The 23,499-nt window shown below is 36.1% G+C and overlaps 1 protein-coding gene across 6 annotated transcripts in view; it reads left to right on the plus strand.

The window, feature by feature from the left end:
* The window catches only part of CCDC148 (coiled-coil domain containing 148), a 329,833-nt gene that overhangs the window by 72,557 nt on the left and 233,777 nt on the right, over nt 1–23,499 (plus strand). For 2 of the 6 annotated variants that reach the window (XM_069577480.1, XM_069577482.1), the window contains exons 2-3: nt 7,519–7,581; nt 17,581–17,684. In XM_069577480.1, the coding sequence (XP_069433581.1) occupies nt 7,570–7,581; nt 17,581–17,684 (116 nt within the window). In that variant the 5' untranslated portion in view covers nt 7,519–7,569. Of the gene's footprint in view, nt 1–7,024; nt 7,167–7,518; nt 7,582–8,966; nt 9,089–17,580; nt 17,685–23,499 lie in introns of all 6 variants that reach the window. The other 4 variants (XM_069577483.1, XM_069577481.1, XM_069577478.1 and 1 more) reach the window with 3 other exon arrangements.

Raw genomic sequence — 23,499 nt, forward strand, 5'->3', positions numbered from 1 at the left:
TCATAGGCCAGAAGGTGTGAAACAGCAGAATTGGCAGTTTACTACTGCTAAATAACAAATTAGTAGCTTAACACAAATTTGTCTTACAAGTCTGTCAGATGTCCATAAAAAGTCTCACTGGGTTGAAATCAGGTTTCAGTAAGTTTATGTGCTTTCTGGGAGGCCCTATGGAGATATGAATATATTTCCTTGCCTTTCCTAGCTTCTAGTGATAGCCCTACGTTCCTTGGCTCATGGTCCCATTTCTCCATCTTCAAAGCAAGCAGGGTAGCATCTTCAAATCTTCTCTTTGACCTCAGCTTCTGTCATCACATCTCCTTCCCTATGACTCTCCTGCCTTCCTCTTACTAGGAAGCCTAGTGATTATATTGGGCTCACTTGTACAGGTACACTCCATAGGTAAAATCAGCTGATTAGCTGCACTTAATTCTCCTGTGCTGTATAACATAACATATTCACAGGTTTTTGTGGATTAGAATGTGAAAATCTCTGGGAGGCATTGTGTGTGTGTTCAGGGATCTGTGTGTGTGTATGTGTTCAGGGATCTGCAAATGGTTTGGGAAGGCTGGAGTATAGATTGTGTATGGGGTGATGGCTAAAAAAGGGGCTAAGTAGGCAAGAGCTGTATCCTTGTCGAGGAAGAGGTCCTTGTCAACTCTGCAGAGTTGGAACCTTTGTCTGGAAAGCAATGGGAAAACAGAAATACTCGGTGTTTGAGACATCACTCATTCAGGCACTTGAGTGATAGTAGCCAGAGCTAGGAGAACAGATGAAAGACTATTGAAAAAATCTATACAAATGATTTTCAGGGAGTGAATTATATGAAACCCTCTACTGATGGAGAGGTTAGGGGTAAAGAGGGCCAGGAAGAAGCAGACGAGCCTCTCACTTCAAGTCCAGGTATACAGGACAAGAAAGTGGATTTCCAAATTGTGTCACAAGAAAGGTAACAAAGTCTTCAGGTCCAAAGTGGCAAGTCAAATAAGCAGGACAGGTGGTGAGTTTTTTCATAACAGAAGATCAATGTTATCTTTTATGGGAGAAAATAGGGACAAAATAGTATTTCTTCATAAATAATTACTTAATTTCCCCAGTTGTTTGGCCTAAACTTAAGAACTCCAACCAGGACTTCTGGTCAGATTTTTGAGACTATCAATATAAGCTGTATGAATTCATTTAACCCTCCTCCACCTCAGTGTCTGGAAATCCACCCCCCTACCCAAATCTGCCCCCCTCTTTTTTCCAACTATGTGCTGCTTTAAACTGGGTGCTTATGCATTTTTCTCCCGGCTTTTAAAATGACTGAAATACTCTAAGGATGCAGCAGAAGTAAGGGCATGAGTGGCTCCACTAAAGTTACCTCCACTCTCTGTGGATAGCTGAAGTCCCTCAGAAATGTCTAGATTTCTTGCCTTAGTTAATACTTTTTTTCTGCTTGACTCTGCTCCCCAGACTTTTACTGGAAAAGCATTTGAGATAATTAGGTTTGCATTTGAATCCTTTTCATTAACGAGGTTGATTTAAGCTCTCCTTTTTGAGCTATTAGAGACTTAAAAATAGCAAAATTCTTAAAGGTTGACTACATATAGAATTTGCTTCATAAGCAAATTTATAAGAATTGTAAAAGGGCAGACATTTTTATAGATTTTTGTTGATTATGATCTGGTTTTACAGTAAAAGGGCAGAATTTTTTTGAAATTGTCTTTCATGGATTCTTGTGCTAGTTAAATTGTATATATATATATATATAATGATGATAGTAACATATATATGACATACTAGTATGTCATTTAATAGCCATTAAAGATAAGTAATATATATAAACATGGACACATAAATAATGTGGTATAGAAATATAATCAGATTACTAAATGAAAAGCAACTTGTAGGAATTCCCTGTCAATCCAGTGGTTAGAAATCTGTGCTCTCACTGCCAAGGGCCCGAGTTCAATTCCTGGTCAAGAAACTTAAGATCCCACAAGCTATGTGGTGTAGTTAAAAAAAAGAAGAAGGAAAAAACAAAAGCAACTCTTGAATTGTATATATATCATGCTTGCATTTGTATAAAACTGGATGTGTACTTCTATATGCATACAAAAGTCTTTCAAAGAATAGAAAAGAAAACATTAAAAATGACTATTAGGGCTAAATACAAGTGCTGGAAACTATTTACCCTATAGTTTTCTATACAGTTTGATGCTATTTAACCAATACTTTTATAATTGAAAAAAAACAATATATGTATTTATTCCCTGTAGAGAATTAAGGCTTCCCTAGTGGCTTAGATGGTAAAGAATCTGCCTGCAATGCAGGAGACCCGGGTTCGATCCCTGGGTTGGGAAGATCCCCTGGAGAAGGAAATGGCTATCCACTCTAGTATTCTTGCCTGGAGAATCCCATGGACAGAGGAGCCTTGCAGGCTATAGTCCATCAGGTCGCAAAGAGTCAGACATGACCGATCTTCTAACATTTAATAGAGAATTAAAATACGACCTTGTAAATATTTTAATGCTAATGTTTTCAAGCTCTGTGAAATTCTACAAATGTACTTAATATATCATGTCTTTCAGTAAAAAAAGGTTAGTAAGAAATAATCAATTCAGTATTAGAGTGGAAAACTACATTGCTGTAATGAAGTTCACATTTTAAAGGTTCCTTGGTGTCATGAAATTGTTTCTTTTTAAATTGGTAGAACGTGGAAAATGCAGTAGCATTTCCCCCAATACAGTGAAATAACTATTTGTTCCTGCTTAATATTTTTTAAGATGTGTTTTTCTTCTGTTAAAAAGAGAAAAATTTAGAAACTGCTCAAGCAAAAAGAAAAAATCAAAATTAAATATAATCCTACTACCCTAAAATTGCCACTATTAAATGTTTGGTACACAGAATTAGCATTGTGTCTCTCTATCCAAGCTTTATTTCCTGTACTACATATTGTTGTGTTTTTTTATGAGTTCTACAAATTTATGAGTTCTATAAACTTTTGTACAGATTATTCCTTGATATTTTGTTTTGTTTGGTTGCTCTTCTTCTGTTGTTCTTTTTGTTTCCATTTTTTAAATTTGTTTGTTTGTTTTTGGATGTGGAACAGTGTAATAGTCTTTATTGAATTTGTTACAATATTGTTTCTGTTTTCTGTTTTGGTCTTTGGCGGCAAGGCTCCTTGATCAGGGATCTAACTAACCCTTACCCCTGCATTGAAAGTTGAAGTCTGAACCACTGAACCACCAGGAAAGTCCTTCCTGTGGTTGCTGTTTTGAATGAGATCTTTTCCCATTATGTCTAATTTTGAGATACTTATAATATATCTGAGTAGTTTATATAATCATTTTTATTAGCTCTCATAATTTACCCTTTGTTTCCATTAGTTTTTCCAGGACAATAATTTTATCTTATACCAACTATAAAACATAATGTTTCATTATAGAAGTAATATGTGCCATTCTGCTTAGAATTTAAAAGAAAATATGGGGCCTTCCTGGTGGTCCAGTGGTTAAGACGGCACTCAGTGCAGGGAGCCCAGGTTCAATCCCTGGTCACAGAATACAAATTTTAACACTGTAGAAAGATTGCCTTATTGTACAAATGGTCTCTTTGCTATTTTGTCCTCATCTCTAGAGAAGTCCTGATTGTTCACTTACCCTGTAGAGACTAGTTGAAGTTGTGAATTTTTTTTAAGTTTAGATTCTGTATCATATCTAATAAAATTAACATTATATTAAAATGTTTTTTCATCCCTCTAGCTATACAAGGCTGTCATTATATTATATATCAAAATGTTCTTCCTACTGCTGAGTCACTTCAGTTGTGTCTGACTCTGTGCGACCCCATAGATGGCAGCCCACCAGGCTCCCCCGTCCCTGGGATTCTCCAGGCAAGAACACTGGAGTGGGTTGCCATTTCCTTCTCCAGTGCATGAAAGTGAAAAGTGAAAGTGAAGTCGCTCAGTCATGTCCGACCCTCAGTGACCCCATGGACTGCAACCTTCCAGGCTCCTCCATCCATGGGATTTTCCAGGCAAGAGTACCAGAGTGCCATTGCTTTCTCCATGTTCTTCCTACAGAATAGTAAATTTCTTGTAAAAATATATTATTTTAAAATATTTTTAGTAATTGGGTAGATCTAAGAGACTTATTTTGACAACACTATAAGCAATTTCTAAAATGTCACAGAATGTGAATATGGAATAATATCTAAAACTAAGTGTTCTTAAATTTTAACATGGAAAATTGTGTTCAAGTAGCCATTAGTCAACCCAAAGCATTTTAACTATGGGCTGAAGTTGCCACTTTGAATTTTTCACAAATTCACTAGTAAGCATAAAGTGGAAATGGCATAATCACACAAATTGTAATCAAAATTGTTGGAGTAACAATGCCATTAGTAAAGATTTAAGGCAAAATTTTCCTAAACCAAACTATTTTCTTAGTATTTGCCCTAAACTAGGAAGAGGATCATTCAGAGCGGAAATTTGATTCTTCACATATGTGTGTTAACACTAGTTACATCAGAAGACACTTCATGTATAAAGAGCCAAAACTCATTAACTCAGTGTGTATTATAGTTCAAGTTTCTCACTGGGAAGCGGTTAGACTCTTGAGGGCCATGCATTGAATTCTATATTTAATTTAATATAGAATTAAACTTAATCATAAAGACTTCCAACCTTAGCAAGCTATTGGCCTGATTATTATTATTTAAAGCTGCTACATAAATTTTGTTAACATCTCTATATGATTAATGATACCTTCTGTTCCAAGTGAAAGAATGAATATAGCAGCCAAATGGTCATACCATTAAAAAACTTTAATGTGAGCCCCTAGAGTGTTTTCTATGTCTGCTGTTTCCTAGAAAATGACCAGTTTAAAATACTATTCTAAGGAGACCTATTTTGGGGTGGCAGATTCTGCTTCCTTATGTAGAAATGGTGAGAAACATGGCGTGGCTTTCATGATGTTCCTCTGAAAACCAGGAGGACTAAATTAAATAGAGGTAGGCCAACATAACTGAACTGGAGAAGGGCATGACCTACTCTAGTATTCTTGCCTGGAGAATCCCATGGACAGAAGAGCCTGGTGGGCTACAGTCCATAGGGTTGCAAAGAGTCAGACATGACTAAAGTGACTGAGCATGCATGCAAGGTAACCGAAATGAAATCTGCAAAACCCCATCTTATTTTAGAGCCTCAATCTTACCATCTTAAGCCCAAGGAGATCAATCCTAAATCCTTGGGGAGTGCTCAGCTCTCCAAGGAGGAAAAGCTAAAACCAATCAGAGAACCGGTGAGGCCTTTCTTGGATGGAGATGCAAACTTAAACTGTTCGGTTATGCAAGGGAGAATGAAATGAAAACTAGATGTGAAAAGGAGTAGGCCAGAGCTCAAGAACTGGCTGCTAAATAAAAGAACAAATTTGTTTCAGAGTTTGCTTTATTTGTCTAGTACTTGTTTTTAGAAAAAGAAAAAAAGTATATTTGATTATCTTTGGGCATGGAATACTTTACAAATTTCCATGTTTTCCGCACTCCCTATGGTTGTATATTTTGCCTCTTCTCTCATTTAACTAACTGGATGGCCCTGAGGGTATTTAAGCGTGTCATTCTTCTCTCTTGGCTATGCATAAAAGCAGGTTTTTAGAAATTACAAGGTTATTGTTAGGAAAGTGAGGCTACAGTGTGAATTTAGGGATTGTTGTTTCAGTTCTTCTGAGGAGCTAGAAGATATCTAGCTACCACCAGCTACATTTTATTCATTTCCTCAAATAATATTTACTGAGCACTTACTACTCTGTGCCAGGGAATGGGGATGCAATCAGAAATAAGACAAGCCTGGAGAGAGACAGATATCAGATCAGTAAGCATGAAAATGTGAAGACTAATACAAATTATCATGGAAATGAAGAGAATCGAATGGCAGAGAAACAAGGGTCCTCCCTTCTTTAGACGGGAAAGTCTGGTAAGATCTCTCTGAAGAGGTGACATGTTGGTCAAGCTGAAGGTAGAGAAGGAACCAACCAGGCAAAAAGAAGGAAATGTCTTTAAGAAAGAGAGAACCACTAGTGGGATGACCTTGAAGCAGAATGAACTTGGTAGGTCTGAGAAACAGAATGACTGGTGTGGTTGAAATGTGGGTAGAGAGATGACCAAGGGTAAGATTATGCAGGACTTTATAGCTCATTTAAAGAAGTTGGGATACTATTTCAAAGGGTATAGGTACCGTTGAAGGGGTTCAAGCAAGGTGAGATTAGAGGTTTGAAATGTTACTCAGGCTGCTGTGTGGAGGATGCATTGTAAGGGTACAAAGTGGAATGCCGCTGTCATCCAGGTGATGGGTGCCTGAGACAGTGCAGGCAGACAGATTGGATGTGCAAAATCTTTCAGAACGAAGAAGACTCTTAATTGATAGGATATGGGTGTGAGTAAAAACCAGTCAGTAGGGAGGGTTGTCAATTTATGAAAGACTTAAAAAAAATTCTCTAACAGAGACCCTAAAGAAATTACACATTGAGGCTTACCCCTAAAACTGTTCAGCAATCCTCATGATTCTTGGTAACTTGGCAGTTTCTGAAAATATGGATTTTTGCTAATTTTTCTTCCATTTAAGAAGATTTACATTACTGCACAGACCACTAGACTTGGGTAATTCAACTTAGTAGATAGTGAACAAAAATGTGTGAAAAATGTGTACTGTCTTTTGAGGAACAACTTGACTAGTCTCTTGCCCTGGATGTGCCATAAAAAGATGTTGGTTCTGTCCAGTGCTATCACAGGTTGGTTTCTTAGGAAGGAGAATCAGAGTTTGGGGTGCTAGATATTTATCAAAGATGCATACCTATGAAAGAAAGGAGGAAGCAAGCTTGTGCAAAAGAAAAAGCCAGCTTTCATGCAGGTTCAACAAAGTCAGGGTCAACCCCAAAGAGGACCCTGGAGCAAATATTACCCATCAGAGTGACCTTCATTAAGCCCAAACTGTTGGGCTTGCCTTACCTCCTTGCCTCACTCTGTCTTTGGGTATGGGTTGCTCCAGGAATGATGTGTCTCTTGGCGAGGACTTTGTCTGCAGCTGAGTCCAACCCTGGCGGAGGTGACAGCTAAGCATCAAGTGCTCTCTAGAAGTGGATGACACATCCCCATGTCCTCCAAAGGAGCTGTGTTGCTGAAGAGAAGTAGTAAGTAATTTGTCCAGCTGCTTTATTTTGTAATTTATGTACTTTCTTTCCTACTGAGAACTCAAGATAAAACATACACAATTTTTAAATTGTGAAATATTTACGAGTCTCTGGGACAATCTGACAGAGGTAAGAGATTGGAAGAAGAAAAACCAAGACCAGAAAAAGCACAAAGAGAAAAAACTAATGGAAGGATGCTTCTAGGAGCAAAGAGAAACAAATAATAAAATACAAAGAGTTATGGCGCCCAGTTCTGGAACTTGATTTCAACAATCGCTACAGTGAACATTTCTTTAAAACAGGTTTTAAAATAACAGTGTAAAATTTTAGCTCTCTTTTGTTTCCTTGACAGGTATGGAAAACATGAATAAAAGAGACCAACTATTCATGACAATTCAGAAAAATGATAGCTCAGGTATTTTTCCTACTTCTAAGCTTATTTTATGGTTTACGGTGGATTATGGTGACATAAAACTGGAATGTTGACTTTCAAAATTTTAATAATGGAAGGTTCATTTTTTTGGTCATAGTGAAAATTTCTTCAGTTTCCTCACAATAATCAAACCAATCATTCTTTTCTTCACTGTGCTTGTCCCTAAGTCATTTGGAGCCTTCTTAACATCATGTGACCCATGACATACTTAATAAATCTTAGTTTCTTTACATTGTGCAGGTGAATTTTTCACATCATTGAGGTAATGATACTTGAATTACTCAAATTTTTATACTTCATGTTTCTTGGCTTTGGAGTTCAGTTCAGTTCAGTTCAGTTGGTCAGTCGTGTCTCACTCTTTGCAACTCCATGAACCACAGCATGCCAGGCCTCCCTGTCTATCACCAACTCCCGGAGTTCACCCAAACTCATGTCCATTGAGTTGGTGATGCCATCCAACCAGCTCATCCTCTGTCGTCCCCTTCTCCTCCTGCCCTCAATCTTTCCCAGCATCGGGGTCTTTTCCAATGACTCAGCTCTTTACATCAGGTGGCCAAAGTATTGGAGTTTCAGCTTCAACATCAGTCATTCCAATGAACACCCAGAACTGATCTCCTTTAGGATGGACTGGCTGAATCTCCTTGCAGTCCAAGGGACTCTCAAGCGTCTTCTGCAACACCACAGTTCAAAAGCATCATTTCTTCAGCGCTCAGCTTTCTTCATAGTTCAATTGTCACATCGATACATGACCACTGGAAAAACCATAGCCTTGACTATCCTCTACCTATATTTCATTTTATCAAAATAGTTAATATCAAGCTAAACTAGGACATTTTATATAGTTGGAAGGAGAATGCCTGCCCACACATTTTATATCATTTTTATCTTATCTGGCCTATTAAATTTCTCAGCTATCACTTTCAACCTCTTTTGTATTTAATTGAGTCAATTTTTCTAGGTTAAAAATGCAACTATGTCTTTAAAAGTTCTGTTTACTTAATTTGATTCATATGAACATGCTACTTAAATATTCACAGTTAATGACTAACACATTTTAAATAAAAAGAATGATCACACTTTGTATCTTGACAGTATAATTTTCTAAAATTCTCAATATATTAACAAATGAAAGTATTCCTTTTATCTTCTTTTAGAAGTAATTTTATTTGAGGAATATAGTGATAATATTTTTTAAATTTCCAGAAATAGAATTTAAATATACTATGAATATTGTAACATATTACTTCTTATATTTGCTTTAAAATGTTTAAAAATAAGACCAGTAGTCAACATGTTGCCAAAACTCTATTTGACTTCCAATAACATGCATTGTTTCTTTGTCATTTTCTGTTTTTGATGAAAAACAGATAATCTGATATTTCATATGAAAAATGAAATCAGAAGCACCAAGTATAAACCAGTAGACTACCAACAATTGCATGCATTAACTGAAGCAAAAAAGTTAGCTTCTGCCTCTACAGAGCTAAAGGTTAGATTCGTGTATGTGTGTTTTCTATTAATAGTTTTGGAAAATTGAATTGCTAGGAAGCAAAATGATATTTACAATGAAATGTGAAAATAAATAGCATTCTAAGTAGTTTTTAGAATCTTCCAACTATTGGTTGGTTCAGTGAATGGGAACATTTATTGAATACTCTCAGACATTGTGCTGTGTAGTTTACATGCATGACTCATTTAATGTTCCTAACAATCCCATGAAGCCTGAATTCAACTTTGTTTTCAGAAAGATAGCTATTTCATTAGCTTTCAACAATTTCTAACATAGTCGAAAAAAATTAAAAATGCTAAAAAGTGTTAGCCATGGCTTATCATCTAATTTACAGCTCCTTCTGCAGCACAAAATGTGCCCCCAGGTGTCTCTTTCCTAGAATTCTCTTTTTGCAGCATATTTAAAAGCAGAGACATTACTTTGCCGACTAAGGTCCGTCTAGTCAAGGCTATGGTTTTTCCAGTAGTCATGTATGGATGTGAGAGTTGGACTGTGAAGAAGGCTGAGCACCAAAGAATTGATGCTTTTGAACTGTGGTGTTGGAGAAGACTCTTGAGAGTCCCTTGGACTGCAAGGAGATCCAACCAGTCCATTCTGAAGGAGATCAGCCCTGGGATTTCTTTGGAAGGAATGATGCTGAAGCTGAAACTCCAATATTTTGGCCACCTGATGCGAAGAGTTGACACACTGGAAAAGACCCTCATCCTGGGAAGGATTGGGGGCAGGCGGAGAAGGGGACAACAGAGGATGAGATGGCTGGATGGCATCACTGACTCGATGGATGTGAGTCTGAGTGAACTCTGGGAGTTGGTGATGGACAGGGAGGCCTGGCGTGTTGCGATTCATGGGGTTGCAAAGAGTCGGACACGACTGAGCGACTGAACTGGACTGAACTGAAGAAAGGAGAATCTCAACTATATTTGAAAGAGGTTAATGTTCCAAGTGATTGTGCACAATATTTTAGGACCATGGATGAGTTTAGGATTACTCATGCAAGATCAGTTCAGTTCAGTCACTCAGTCATGTCTGACTCTTTGTGACCCCATGAATTGTAGCACGCCAGGCCTCCCTGTCCATCAACAACTCCCAGAGTTCACTCAAACTCATGTCCATCGAGTCGGTGATGCCATCCAGCCATCTCATCCTCTGTCGTCCTCTTTTCCTCCTGCCCCCAATCCCTCCCAGCATCAGAGTCTTTTCCAATGAGTCAACTCTTCGCATGAGGTGGCCAAAGTACTGGAGTTTCAGCTTCAGCATCATTCCTTCCAAAGAACACCCAGGGCTGATCTCCTTCAGAATGGACTGGTTGGATCTCCTTGCAGTCCAAGGGACTCTCAAGAGTCTTCTCCAACACCACAGTTCAAAAGGGTCAATTCTTCAGTGCTCAGCTTTCATCACAGTCCAACTCTCACATCCATACATGACCACTGGAAAAATCATAGCCTTGACTAAATGGACCTTTGTTGGCAAAGTAATGTCTCATAAAATATATTTCCCTTATTCAAATAATAAAATACTTTATAAATAGCATTTCCATTGCTTGCTGCTGCTGCTAAGTTGCTTCAGTTGTGTCTGACTCTGTGCAACCCGATAGATGGCAGCCCACCAGGCTCCCCCGTCCCTGGGATTCTCCAGGCAAAAACACTGGAGTGGATTGCCATTTCCTTCTCCAATGCATGAAAGTGAAAAGTGAAAAGTGAAAGTGAAGACGCTCAGTCGTGTCCGACTCTTAGTAACCCCATAGACTGCAGCCTACCAGGCTCCTCCATCCATGGGGTTTTCCAGGCAAGAGTACTGGAGTGGGGTGCCATTGCCTTTCCGTTCCATTGCTGGTTGCATTCAAAAATCTGGTTTGGTGAAGCAGCAAACTAAGCAATTTACAAACTTTTATGTGTATTTAATATTTTGTGCTATATTAGCTCTGCATTGCTCTTTATTGTTAATATCTTTTTAAAAAGGCAACTGTCATGATTTCAAGGCACATTTGTTACCCTATTCTGGAGAAATTACCATATATTCATGAGCAATGTCCCCTCAAACTAAGGACACCACTTAAAATGTTGGGCATTATCTGTATCAGATACAACTTTAAAATAATTTAATGTTATCAGGACATTCAAAGAAAATTTATGGGAAAATCTCTTATATGACTATAATCCTAATAAACCATTTTCATATTTCTGACTTCTGTGCTAATCCATTGTATTTATACCATTGTACACATTTATACATATAATAAATATTTACTATGTGTCTTGAATGTACAGTGGTGAGCCAAATACAACACCTACCTTCATGGGGTGTAATATTTTCAGGAGAGAGGAAGAATAGAAGCTAGTATTTTTCAAATAAGCCCTTTAAAGAAATTAGTAGTACTAAGAATGTGTGTGCGTATATGCTAAGTTGCTTCAGTCATGTCCAACACTTTATGACCCTACGGACTGTAGCCTGCCAGATTCCTCTGTCCATGGATTCTCCCAGCTAGAATACTAGAGTGCGTTGCCATGCCCTCCTCCAGAGGACCTTCCTGACCAGGGGATGGAGCCTGGGTCTCTTAAGTCTCCTGCACTGGCAGGTGGGTTCTTTACCACTAGTGTCACCTAGAAGCCCATACTAAGTATATACTAAATCCACCCCCCACCAAAAAAGAAAAAATAGTCTGATGTACAATAACAGAACTTGGTACTAATCGGATGGAAAGGAAGGCTTTTCTAAGGAAGTAACATTGAATTGGGATCTCAAGGACAATAAGAATTAGCCACCAAAACAGGAGTGATAACTACTCCAAGTAGAAAAAGATGCTTACTTTATCGCATCTCAATTATTAGTTATTTAGCTTGTATCCAGTTTTTGATATTGAAAATCATATCTCCATAAATATCTTTATGGATAGACACCTTATGTAGGTAAATTCCCATGAGTGGGATGTCTGGGCCAAAAAAAGTGTAAATTTTTTTAGTTCTCTCCCAAAGTACTGTTGTAACAAATATGTCACCACAAACATTTTATCTATGCCCTTTTCAGTATTGGAAAATGTACGGTTGACTCTTCAGCATTGCAAGGGTTAGGGGCACTGACCATCTGCTTGAAGAATGTCTGTGTAAAACCAGATACATATTTTGGATGATTCCTGATATTTTGGATGATTCCCCATCTTTGAATGGGGAATCACTGAATGTTAAAAATTATTTGGTCAAAGTAAATTTCTCTTTGAGGATAGAATTGCTATCAAAGAATAAACATTTTTAAATTATTAAGGTGATTTTTAAAGTTTGGCATTAAGTGCAGGGATAATAATTTTCTAACATTGTCAGCTAACTAGGCTGCTTCTCTGGTTATTGTGTTATTCATTTATGAGATTAAACAAATAACCATCCACAACCAATATTTTAAATAACATCAAGTACCTTTTTGTTCACAGAATATAATTTACGAAGATGCTTTTTAGTTACATATTTTCTAGAAAAAACTTGTTATCCGGGATTTATAACTTGGCAAATCTCAAAGAAATCTCTTGCTTTATACTACCAAATATGGTTTAGTACTGAAAATGTCTGTAGCAATCATTTTGGCAAGCATTTTGCTTTCATTTTTGGTATCCATAGATTCATAATAATAAAAAATTATCCATTTAAAGCATTTTTGTAAAATCTATTGTTTTGAATTTTGGTCAGTGAGAACAAAATGTGTCCTATATACCTCCATTTTCTAACAGTCTTCTTTCCTTTCTATAAATTTCACTTTTTATTTTATTTTATAAGGAAGATGTATTAGGAATGTTGTTTTCATGATTTTTGGATTCTTCTCTTCTCATTCAATTTAGAGATATCAAGTTGACATTTTGCTTTAATTTATTCTTCTAAGATGTGAAGAATTCCCAAACAGGACTTTTTCTTGAAAGACTTATGGCTTAGATGGAGTTAGATAATGGAAAATTAAATACAATTATTAAGATTTATTTTGTTTAATGTTATGAATGCTAATATATCAAACAGCCTACACCAACTAGAATAATGATAATACTGTCTCTGTTATCCTTTCTTATATAATTGTTTAACTTTTTGTAAAATATATTGGCTAAATTATATTTTATTCTTCTTAGTGTTAAAAAGTTGACACATTCTCTCTCAATATTTATATTAATTATCAGTCAATTCTCAATTTATTTTACTAAATAAATATGCTAATTTTTTGCACATGAAATTAACAGCTTCAACAATCATTGTTAGTTACTACAACGCTTTACTGTGGCAATATTAAATGTAAACATACTTAACCTGAATGATAGAATGTTAACATTTAAAGCACATAAGAAGATTTTTGCTTCAACTTACATCTAGAATGCTTGCCTATATTTGAAAAGCAGTTAACGATAAGTATTTTTAACTAACAATAAATTCAGGAGACTTCCCTGATTTGTTTTGCTGATATTGTTATACTGATTTGATGTGATAGTGACCTATATAATTGCTATGTTATTGATCATGGACAAGTTATGGTATGCTAGATAAGGCGCCAATGCTCACACTGAGTAATCTAGTCTTTCAAAGGCCGAGACTGAAGCTGAAGCCAAAGAGTAGAGATAGGCAGAAAATCAAGACCAATTTTTGGTAAATTAAATGTTAACTCTTCATTCCCAATTTAAGTACAAAAGAGATATTTCCAATTATTTTTATTTTAATTTCTTTGCTTAGCAAGAATTAATATTTCTTCTTGTCTAGCTCAAGTAGTCCATCTACTATTTCTTGTTTTTAAAAACATTACAATATGGATAATTGCAGAAATACAATTACAATTGTAAAATACATTACAGTATGGACAATTGCAACATTAGAGTGAATGGAGTTATTAATCTCCACATGATATTATCCACCTTCAACTATTAACATCTCTTGACCATTGTTTCCTCTGTACTCTCACCTACAATTTCCCTCTATAACAGATTATTTCGAATCAAATCTCAGATATTATAATATTCACCATAATTATTTCAGTATGTATCTTTAAAAGATTAGGGCTATAAAACCCCAAACCCTATAATACCATTACTATATGATTTCTTAATAATTTCTAATAATTGATGTTAAGTCTCCCTGATTGTTTCCAATTTTTTCAAATTTTTTTCAAGTTAGCATCTAAATAGTATCCATATATTACATTTGATATTTACTTTTTTAAGGTTTCCTCCTCCATCCTCTTATATTCTTATAATTTATTTTTTGAAGAAATTGTAGTATTTATCCTTTATAGTTCCTTATAGCCTGGATTTTGCTGATTATATCCTGGTGGTGTCATTAATTATGTTTTCCTAGCTCTTGTATTTCCAGTAACTGGTAGTTATTTGGAGAGACTCAATCAGATTCAAATTAAATTTATTTTGGTAAGAGCACATTGACAGAATCTCTGTGCTTGTCTTTTTTCATTACAAGCAGTGTTGCAGTGGATAGCTTAGTTTATTTATCTTTTTATACTTTGGCCAATATAGTTTTCAGATAGATTAATATAGGTATGATTGCTAGGTCAAAGGATAAATCCATATGGAACTCCAAATTCCCTTCTATGGGAGTTTGTACCATCTTGCATTCCCACTTGCAATGTAAGAGAGAGCATGTTTTCCCATAGCCTCACATGATAGTGTTTTGTTGAACATTTGAATTTTTGCCAATTTAATGTTAGATGAGGAATGACATCTTAGTGTAATTTTTAATTTTGACAGTTTTCATTGAGTTATAACTCACATACAGTGAAGTACACAAATCTAAAGTGTACATGTCAGTGAATTTTGACACAGACATATGTAGCCAGCACTTAAATTGTCTACTAATTACTGCTGCTTCTATCTAAAGATAGGTCTTCTGGCCCATAGGACTTTTAGGGTGTCTATTTAGGGTTTTGGGAGATAGAAATGGCAACCCCCTCCAATACTCTTGCCTGGAGAATCCTGTGGACAGAGGAGCCTGGTGGGCTGCTGTCCATGGGGTTGCACAGTCAGACACAACTGAAGTGACTTAGTATGCATGCATGCATTGGAGAAGGAAATGGCAACCCACTCTAGTACTCTTGCCTGGAGAATCCCAGGGACAGAGGAGCCTGGTGGGCTGCCATCTATGGGGTCGCAAAGGGTTGGACACGACTGAAGTGATTTAGCAGCAGCATTTAGGGTTTTATTATCTTGGCTCATCACAGTAAACTACAAAGAAAACCTCTCTTTTCTGATGTTTTTAATAAATGTATTACTTTTATAATTTTTAATTCATCAGCATTCTGCATAAATAATCATCTACCTTAAATATTGACTTCAGATGGCTTGTTGCTCAGCAAACTGAATTGGAATCATCTAGAAATTACTCTACTGATAAAGATACAACATTAAATCTTTTTATTTTTAAAAAACTGTTCTTTTTTTAAAAAAAGTTTTTGGCCTGAGGATAGAAGGAGAGTCAGTGAGTGAATTTACAAAGAAATCATGATGTTCTGCAAACTATAGGAAGTGTCTAGTGAAAAATAGTAGCTTTATTTTTACTTTTATCGTCTACCTAATTGGTCTTTCCCTGGGTCCACAGGCAGCAGCATTGATTTTTTTAAGCTATAAAAATCTGTCTTCATCTTTCACCAATGTGTTTTATTTTTTTTTTTTACAATATGGACCAAATATGTCAAAGAAATCTAATTTTAAAAGTTTTGCCTGATGCAACAAACTCCAGAGACTATAGATGGCAAATAGTTGGAATGAGTTTTAGGCATTCTTCAGGCAAACACAAGAGTATCTGAATTCAGAAACACTATATATGCACTTTTATTTTTTCAGTGAAATAGAGATGGCTATATGTTTTTCTGCAATGACCTGTTCTAATTTAAATATACTTTTCTCCAAAATTTCATAATTATAGCACTCTTAATATTTGACTTTGTGTTTTTTTAAGTGATGCTTGGGATATTTTGTTTTCTTATACTCCTAATTTTGAATCAGTAACCAGAACAGCAGAAAGATAAACTCAAGGTTACAGTAATCAGTGAATGACAGCTAGAAATAGCATGCATTATACAGAGTCTTTTTAGAGTTTCTCTTCTGAAGTTTTTATATCTTCAGTATTGATCTCTTAAAGCTTTCAGAGTTCTGAGTATTCTAGTAGCAGTGAAAATATAAAATATGCATATTTCACTGAGTTTCTGATTTGAGAGTAGCACTTTTATAGATGTATTAAAGTACTGATATGAAATACACAAGTTCAATGTCAGTCAGAGTCTAACCAGGAAACAGACAAATACTCAAGGATTTAGAATAGAGGGGTCGTTAATGCAGGAAATAGTTACACAGGTGATGGAGCTGAGAAGCCAGAGGGCTGTGAACCAACATAGGGATTACAACAGAAGGAAGTCATTATCTTGCCTGGGTTGGAGGAACATTTAGCAAAAGCAAGGTTGAAGCATATCCCATAGGCTGAGGTTACCCAGAGATAGCTGGAACCAGGGTAGAACTGTCAGGAAATGTTGGTGCAATGGAGAAAATGCAGATGCTTGTGGAGACCCCTCTGAGAGTAGAGAGGAGTGAATAATCCTTTGGCTCTCCTTTCCTCCCTCCCTCCAATCACCCACTACCAGTGTCTCCCTTTGGCTGAACCCAGCTGGAAGGCAGTTTCAGGGGTGTCTGAGAAACACAGGCTGCTCTCTGATGTGAAGCGGATGAGGGAGCTGGCCAAGAATGGATCTTAAGGCAAACAGATCCAAGCTTGACATAGCTTATTAGCAGAAACCCCAAAGCATGAATTATGTACTACATTTTTTTCTGAAAAGTCATAAAATTTGGGAAAAATTAAATTGATTTGAAAATTTGGGTTTCAGTGCTCTTTTTCACTATTTCCTTGTTTAATACTTTCAAATAAACATTTGCCTTAAGTTTTAAAAAACTTTATTTACAAAGTCATGGAGTCAAAAGATTAAAATTGTACATACAATTCAAGGTCATATTTCTAGTAGATGCTGAAACTAAGGCCAGTCCTCCTAATAACTTATCCAGTGATTTTTTTCCCATCCTGTGCTGAAGGATTACATAAAACCAATCAGAATACCAAGGTTCTATGTGATTCTGATATTTATGACCTTCATGGTCTTGACCAAGTTTTTTAACCTATCTGAAATTCAGTGTCCTCATCTTTAAAATGAGAATAATGATATTATGATGCTTGGCAGGGAAGCTGTGTAACAAGGCAAGAAAATATATAGAATATTCATGCAAATTTTCCTTGAGTTGGATGAATAAGGTGTTATTTATTGTATGTGTGGAAAATAGATTTTTTCCTTCCTAAAGAAAGAAAAATACCTTTCTTTAGAAAGATGCTTGTGTTAGAAAATGCATGAATAGGATTGAAAAAGAGAAAGTATTTAACTTAGAAAATACAAATTAAACATTCTTATTTTGGAAACCCTTAAAAAACATCAGAATTTCTTCTCTTTTGTTCCTCTGAATCTAGATCAGAAAAACAGTGCAGACTTCAAAGTTATCTAAAGAACAAACACTAATAAAGCAACACAAGCAAGTGTGGTGGCAAGAACACCAAAGGCTAAATGAAGTCAGGTAAGAACTGAGAGTAATCTCAATATGAATATGCAGGAATTACTGAGTTGCACTTATCTAGGTAGATGTTCTGTAACTTTCTATTTTAATTAAACCATTATAATAAAAATGTAACATTACAGTTGAATTGGACACTAAATCAAATTAAAATCCTTTCCTTTCTCACTGTAAAGCAGCTATACTCCAATACAATTTTTTCAAAAGATAAAGAAGCCTTTCATTTCTTCAGTTTAATTTGGAATCTGGTAAATATATTAATTTATTAATACATTTCCTTTCCTTTGGAAAAAAGAGATAATCTTCTATATCTGCTAATCACTTCTCTGCACTCCCATTCATATTTGTATTTATATTATACTTTAGCACATTGGATTATAATGTTGAAAGTGAAAGTGAAAATGAAGTCACTTAGTCGTGTCTGACTCTTTGTGACCCTGTGGACTGTAGGCCACCAGGCTTCTCTGTCCATGGGATTTCCCAGGCAAGAATACTGGAGTGGGTTGCCATTTCTTTCTCCAGGGGATCTTCCTGACCCAGGAATTGAACCCAGGTCTCCCACATTGCAGGTAGATGCTTTAACCTCTGAGCTTCTGGGGACACCTCTTTATACTTTAGCACATTGGATTATAATGTTAGGCTTACCTATTTGTCTTCTTACAAAGTGGTAAACTTCTTGGGGACAAACATCCCATCATATTCATCTTTACCTGGGATACATAGAAAGAGATAGATAAATGTTTCCAGTAAATGAACTAAGGGATTCAAATTGAGTGATTTCTAAATGTAGCTGCATCATAACTAATTCAATTTTGATTTTTGACTTTTGCAATAATTTCAGCAGTCACTTCAAGATAAATTAAAACAAAATAATGATTTTATGTGGTGGTGGTTTAGTCACAAGTCGTGTCTGACTCTTGTGATGTACTGTAAGCCCACCAGGTTCCTCTGTCCATGGGATTCTCCAGGCAAGAATACTAGAGTGGGTTGCCATTTCTTTCTCCAGGGGATCTTCCTGACCCAGGAATTGAACCCAGGTCTCCTGCATTGCAGACAGATTCTTTACCAATTGAGCGACATTTTATACTTGGTCTTAAATGTAATCTTTGAGAGAGAAATTCCTTTTCAAAGGTCAAGGCAGGAAGAGGAGGCAGATGTGTCTCCCCTCCTTTTGGGGCATATATATCAGTTTTAATGATGGTGACATTTATAAAGTATACTTTTTAAAATATATACTTGTAAGCCTATATTTTACAAAAAATAGATAATTTTGTGGTCTAATTCTAAGCTAAATTTCCAAGTATTAATACCATTAACTTTATTTTTGACATGCGTGCTTTTATATTATAGGAGTTTCCTATTCTGGCAAGTGATTCCTGTATGTGACATAAAAGGTTCATGAATGGAAATAGCTTTACATTATTATATAACTTAAAGAAAAAATTATATATAGATTTTCTCATTCATATTTCCAAAATAAAAACAAATCACATCCATCTTATCCCTCAAAATGTCACCTTTTATGGAGATAACATTTGAGCCCATTGGAAAATTTTCTTTTTAGATTTGCATACTTGAAAAATGAAAGCCTATAGAAAGTTTTAATTATGGTGTTCACTGATGCAGGCTCAAATATAAAGACACTGGAGAAAGTTATCTTGGCTATTCCATACCCTTCTTCCTGTGTGTATGTGTTGTTCTTGAGATAGATAAAAGAGGCATATACATATTACTATGGAAATTAATTCTTTAGGGCTGAACTGAAATGACACAAAGATGATGAAATTGAGGAATATTCAAGTAACAACATTATGTCTTGAAACTTGTAAAAACTGAAATTGGATAAACAAGAAGAATTCTAAAATAACTTTCTGTGTTATTCTTAAATGTAGCCATATTTCAACATGTAGTCAGTGAAATTAAAAACTACTAGTTCAAGAAATGGCTAAAAGTTCAAGAATTTAAGGACCACCAGAAAATCAGGAGTTTAAACTCTGTGTCTCTCAATCTTTAAAATCTACATTCCCTTTTAATAAAAGATTGAAAGTAAAATATTTTTATGTATCACCGTAAGAGACTTCATTTAAAAATCTCAGGTCCTCAGAAGGTAAGGGCTTCCAATGGCATCTAGATTTTGCTGGGTAATTTAATATATACCAAGTAGTATGTTGGGGCATCCCTGGTGGCTGAGACAGTAAATAATCCACCTGCAGTATGGGAGACCTGGGTTTGATCCTGGGTCGAGAAGATCCCCTGGAGAAGAGAATGGCTACCCACTCCAATATTCTTGCCTGGACAATTCCATGGATGGAGGAATCCGGTGGGCTGCAGGCTATGGCGGGTTGCAAAGAGTCAGATGTGGCTGAGTGGCTAACACTTTCACTTCACTTTCAGGTAGTATGTTCAGTACTTTACATGCTTTGTTTCATTTAATCCTTACAATGACCCTGCAGAGTAGGTAACATTGTTATCCTAATTTTACAGATGGGAACCTTGAGGTTCAGAGGATTAAAGTTATTTGCAGAAGGTAAATCAGCTAATTTATGTGGAGGTGGTATTGAATCATTTGCCTTTAACTCCTAGGCTCATTGAACATGGATCTGAGCAGCTTTTTCTTTTTTTCTAGTGGGGTCCATTCATATCACCTGAGATCTAATTGGTCTAACCTTGCTAGGAAAAAAAAAAAGTAAATCATTTCCCTAAACTTAGTTCTTTGAAATCTATCATAAGAAGATTAGATGATTAAAATTTCAAAGTATAAAATTATATTTTATATTAAATTTATAAAATTATATTTACTATTACCATGGTTTCCAATCTATACCCCCTTGAAGACCTTGATACACTTTGGCAGGAGCACTTTCTTCCCTGTTTCAGAATGACTGGTTTAGAGATTAGGAGGAGGTTATTTATATTGGCCATGTGGTAGGGAATTACAATTATTATTTTAATAGAACTTTTGAATAATAAAGTTTGAGAGGTTTATTTGTAAGCCTTACTACTTTTACTATAGTTTCTTTTAGAAATATATGTCATTTACTCATAATTTTAGTTTTAAATCATTATTTTAAAAATAGCACCTTTATCCAGAAAATATCATGAGGTTTTACCAATAATTAAATATTATCTGGAAAAGTGTCTTTAAATATGAAAATGAGACCAGTACCCATACTGTGTGACTCAGGCCATCTGAGAATTTACTCAGAGTTCATCCCTTAGCCAATTATTGTGAGGTTTCCTTCCCTGCCTTCTCTGGTACACAGAAATTGGGACAGCCTCTTACAAGAGAGAAAAGCCAATCAAACAGATAGTCTGAGGTCCCCTGTCTGTCTGCACTGCTGAATTGCTTCCTTGTTGGAGGGGTAGAGTAGCTCTGGCCTTCAGCCTGTCCGGTGCCCTCATTTTCTGCAGATCTTCTGTCTGTTAGTTCCAACGAGGGAACTTTAACATCCTCACTCTGTCTTTCACAGTCCTTGCCCCTGTGCTGTTGTTTGCATAAATGGCTTTTGACTCCACCACTCTCCAGTGCCCCATGTTTCACTTGTTCTGCCTAAGTTGGTAACTTTGCCCCAGAAATACCCAGGAGGCTCTGGGTAATTTTTGATGTCCTAAAGAGACTGATTCTACTACACCTGGAACTTTGGCAGTATCTTGGAAGGGCAAGGAGTGTGAAAGTAGACTCCTGAGAGCTCAAATGTGTCCCTACCAGGCTGATTTGTCTTGCAAGAGATTGCATTGCAACTGGGTTTATCTAGGAAGTAGATTAATATACCCTCTAGACAAACAGTCACACAAAAACTCAGGAGAATTTTTGTAGTATCATCATATTCAGTGGTACAAGAGGACAGGTCAAGTAGCAGTAGGAAGTACTTAAATTGGCAGATTTGGACAAGGAAATTTGCCTTCAATTTGTCCCATCTTCAGATGCGGAGGTAGTTATATGTGCTACAGAGTTCTGACTTGGTGAACACTTGGTACTAAGTCTACATGTCAGTGATGAACAGCCAGAGTTCTCCTCCCAAGAATTACCAATTTTAATGCCTTTGAGCCCATTGCAATTTTTATCTATATTTCCTCAATCAAATTCTACAAAACAGATATATTCTTCAAGATACTCCATGGAGAATAAGGAATTTCCTTGTCCCATAATTAGGAAAATATTTCATATTTCATCCCTTTTTAGAGAACCTCAATGCACTTTAGCATAATCAAGTTTCTGAATAATCCAACACTATGTAAACTTATCTGATTTGTTTAGTTCACCATTTCCAGGTTTTCCCTAACATCTTATTGATGTTTTTGTTTTATGGGACACGATTTGGGAAACAATGTATATTCACAAGCTTGTCATGTAGTACTTGCTTCTGGATTTTGTTAGCCAATTAGGACAGTTAGAGAAATAGACTTGCCTGTTGGGTCAGGGTTGCTGATCTAGAAAGGTAGGATGGAGCTTACTAGAATTATTACATGCACAGTAGCAGATTGATCTCCTCTATGAACAAAGCCAGTTCTCTTGGTTTTTATGTTCTACTATGGCTTTCTGGATGATGAAAATATAAGGGGACTGAGCTAAATGATTTATAAGTGCTATATTTTTGTTTAAAAAATCTAAGTAAAACTTCCCTGGTGGTTCAGTGGTTAAGAATGTGCCTTGCAACTATAAAACACTGATGAAAGAAATCAAAGATGACACAAATAGATGGAGAAATATGCCGTGTTCATGGATTGGAAGAATCAATATAGTGAAAATGAGTATACTACCCAAAGCAATCTATAGATTCAATGCAATCCCTATCAAGCTACCAAAGGTATTTTTCACAGAACTAGAACAAATAATTTCACAAGTTGTATGGAAATACAAAAAACCTCGAATAGCCAAAGCAATCTTGAGAAAGAAGAATGGAACTGGAGGAATCAACTTGCCTGACTTCAGGCTATACTACAAAGCAACAGGCATCAAGACAGAGACACAGATCAATGGAACAAAATAGAAAGCCCAGAGATAAATCCACACACCTATGGACACCTTATCGTTGACAAAGGAGGCAAGGATATACAATGGAGAAAAGACAATCTTTTTAACAAGTTGTGCTGAGAAAACTGGTCAACCACTTGTAAAAGAGTGAAACTAGAACACTTTCTAACACCATACACAAAAATAAAGTCAAGATGGATTAAAGATCTAAATGTAAGACCAAAAACTATAAAACTCCTAGAGGAAAACATAGGCAAAACACTCTATGATGTAAACCATAGCAGAATCCTCTATGACCCACATCCCAGAGTAATGGAAATAAAAGCAAAAACAAATGGGACCTAATTAAACTTAAAAGCTTTTGCACAACAAAGGAAACTATAAGCAAGGTGAAAAGACAGCCTTCAGAATGGGAGAAAATAATAGCAAATGAAGCAACTGACAAAGAATTCATCTCAAAAATATAGAAACAACTCCTGCAGCTCAATTCCAGAAAAATAAGTGACCCAATCAAAAAATGGGCCAAAGAACTAAACAGACATTTCTCCAAAGAAGACATACAGATGGCTAACAAACACATGAAAAGATGCTCAACATCACTTGTTATCAGAGAAATCCAAATCAAAACCACAATGAGGTATCATCTTACGCTAGTCAGAATGGCTACTATCACACAGTCTACAAGCAATAAATGCTGGAGAGGGTGTGGAGAAAAGGAAACATCTTACACTGTTGGTGGGAATGCAAACAAGTACAACCACTATGGAGAACAGTGTGGAGATTCCTTAAAAAACTGGAAATAGAACTGCCATATGACCCAGCAATCCCACCTCTGGGCATACA

The sequence above is a fragment of the Ovis canadensis genome, chromosome 2 (genome assembly GCF_042477335.2).
Source record: "Ovis canadensis isolate MfBH-ARS-UI-01 breed Bighorn chromosome 2, ARS-UI_OviCan_v2, whole genome shotgun sequence".
NCBI classification, from domain to species: Eukaryota; Metazoa; Chordata; class Mammalia; order Artiodactyla; family Bovidae; genus Ovis; species Ovis canadensis.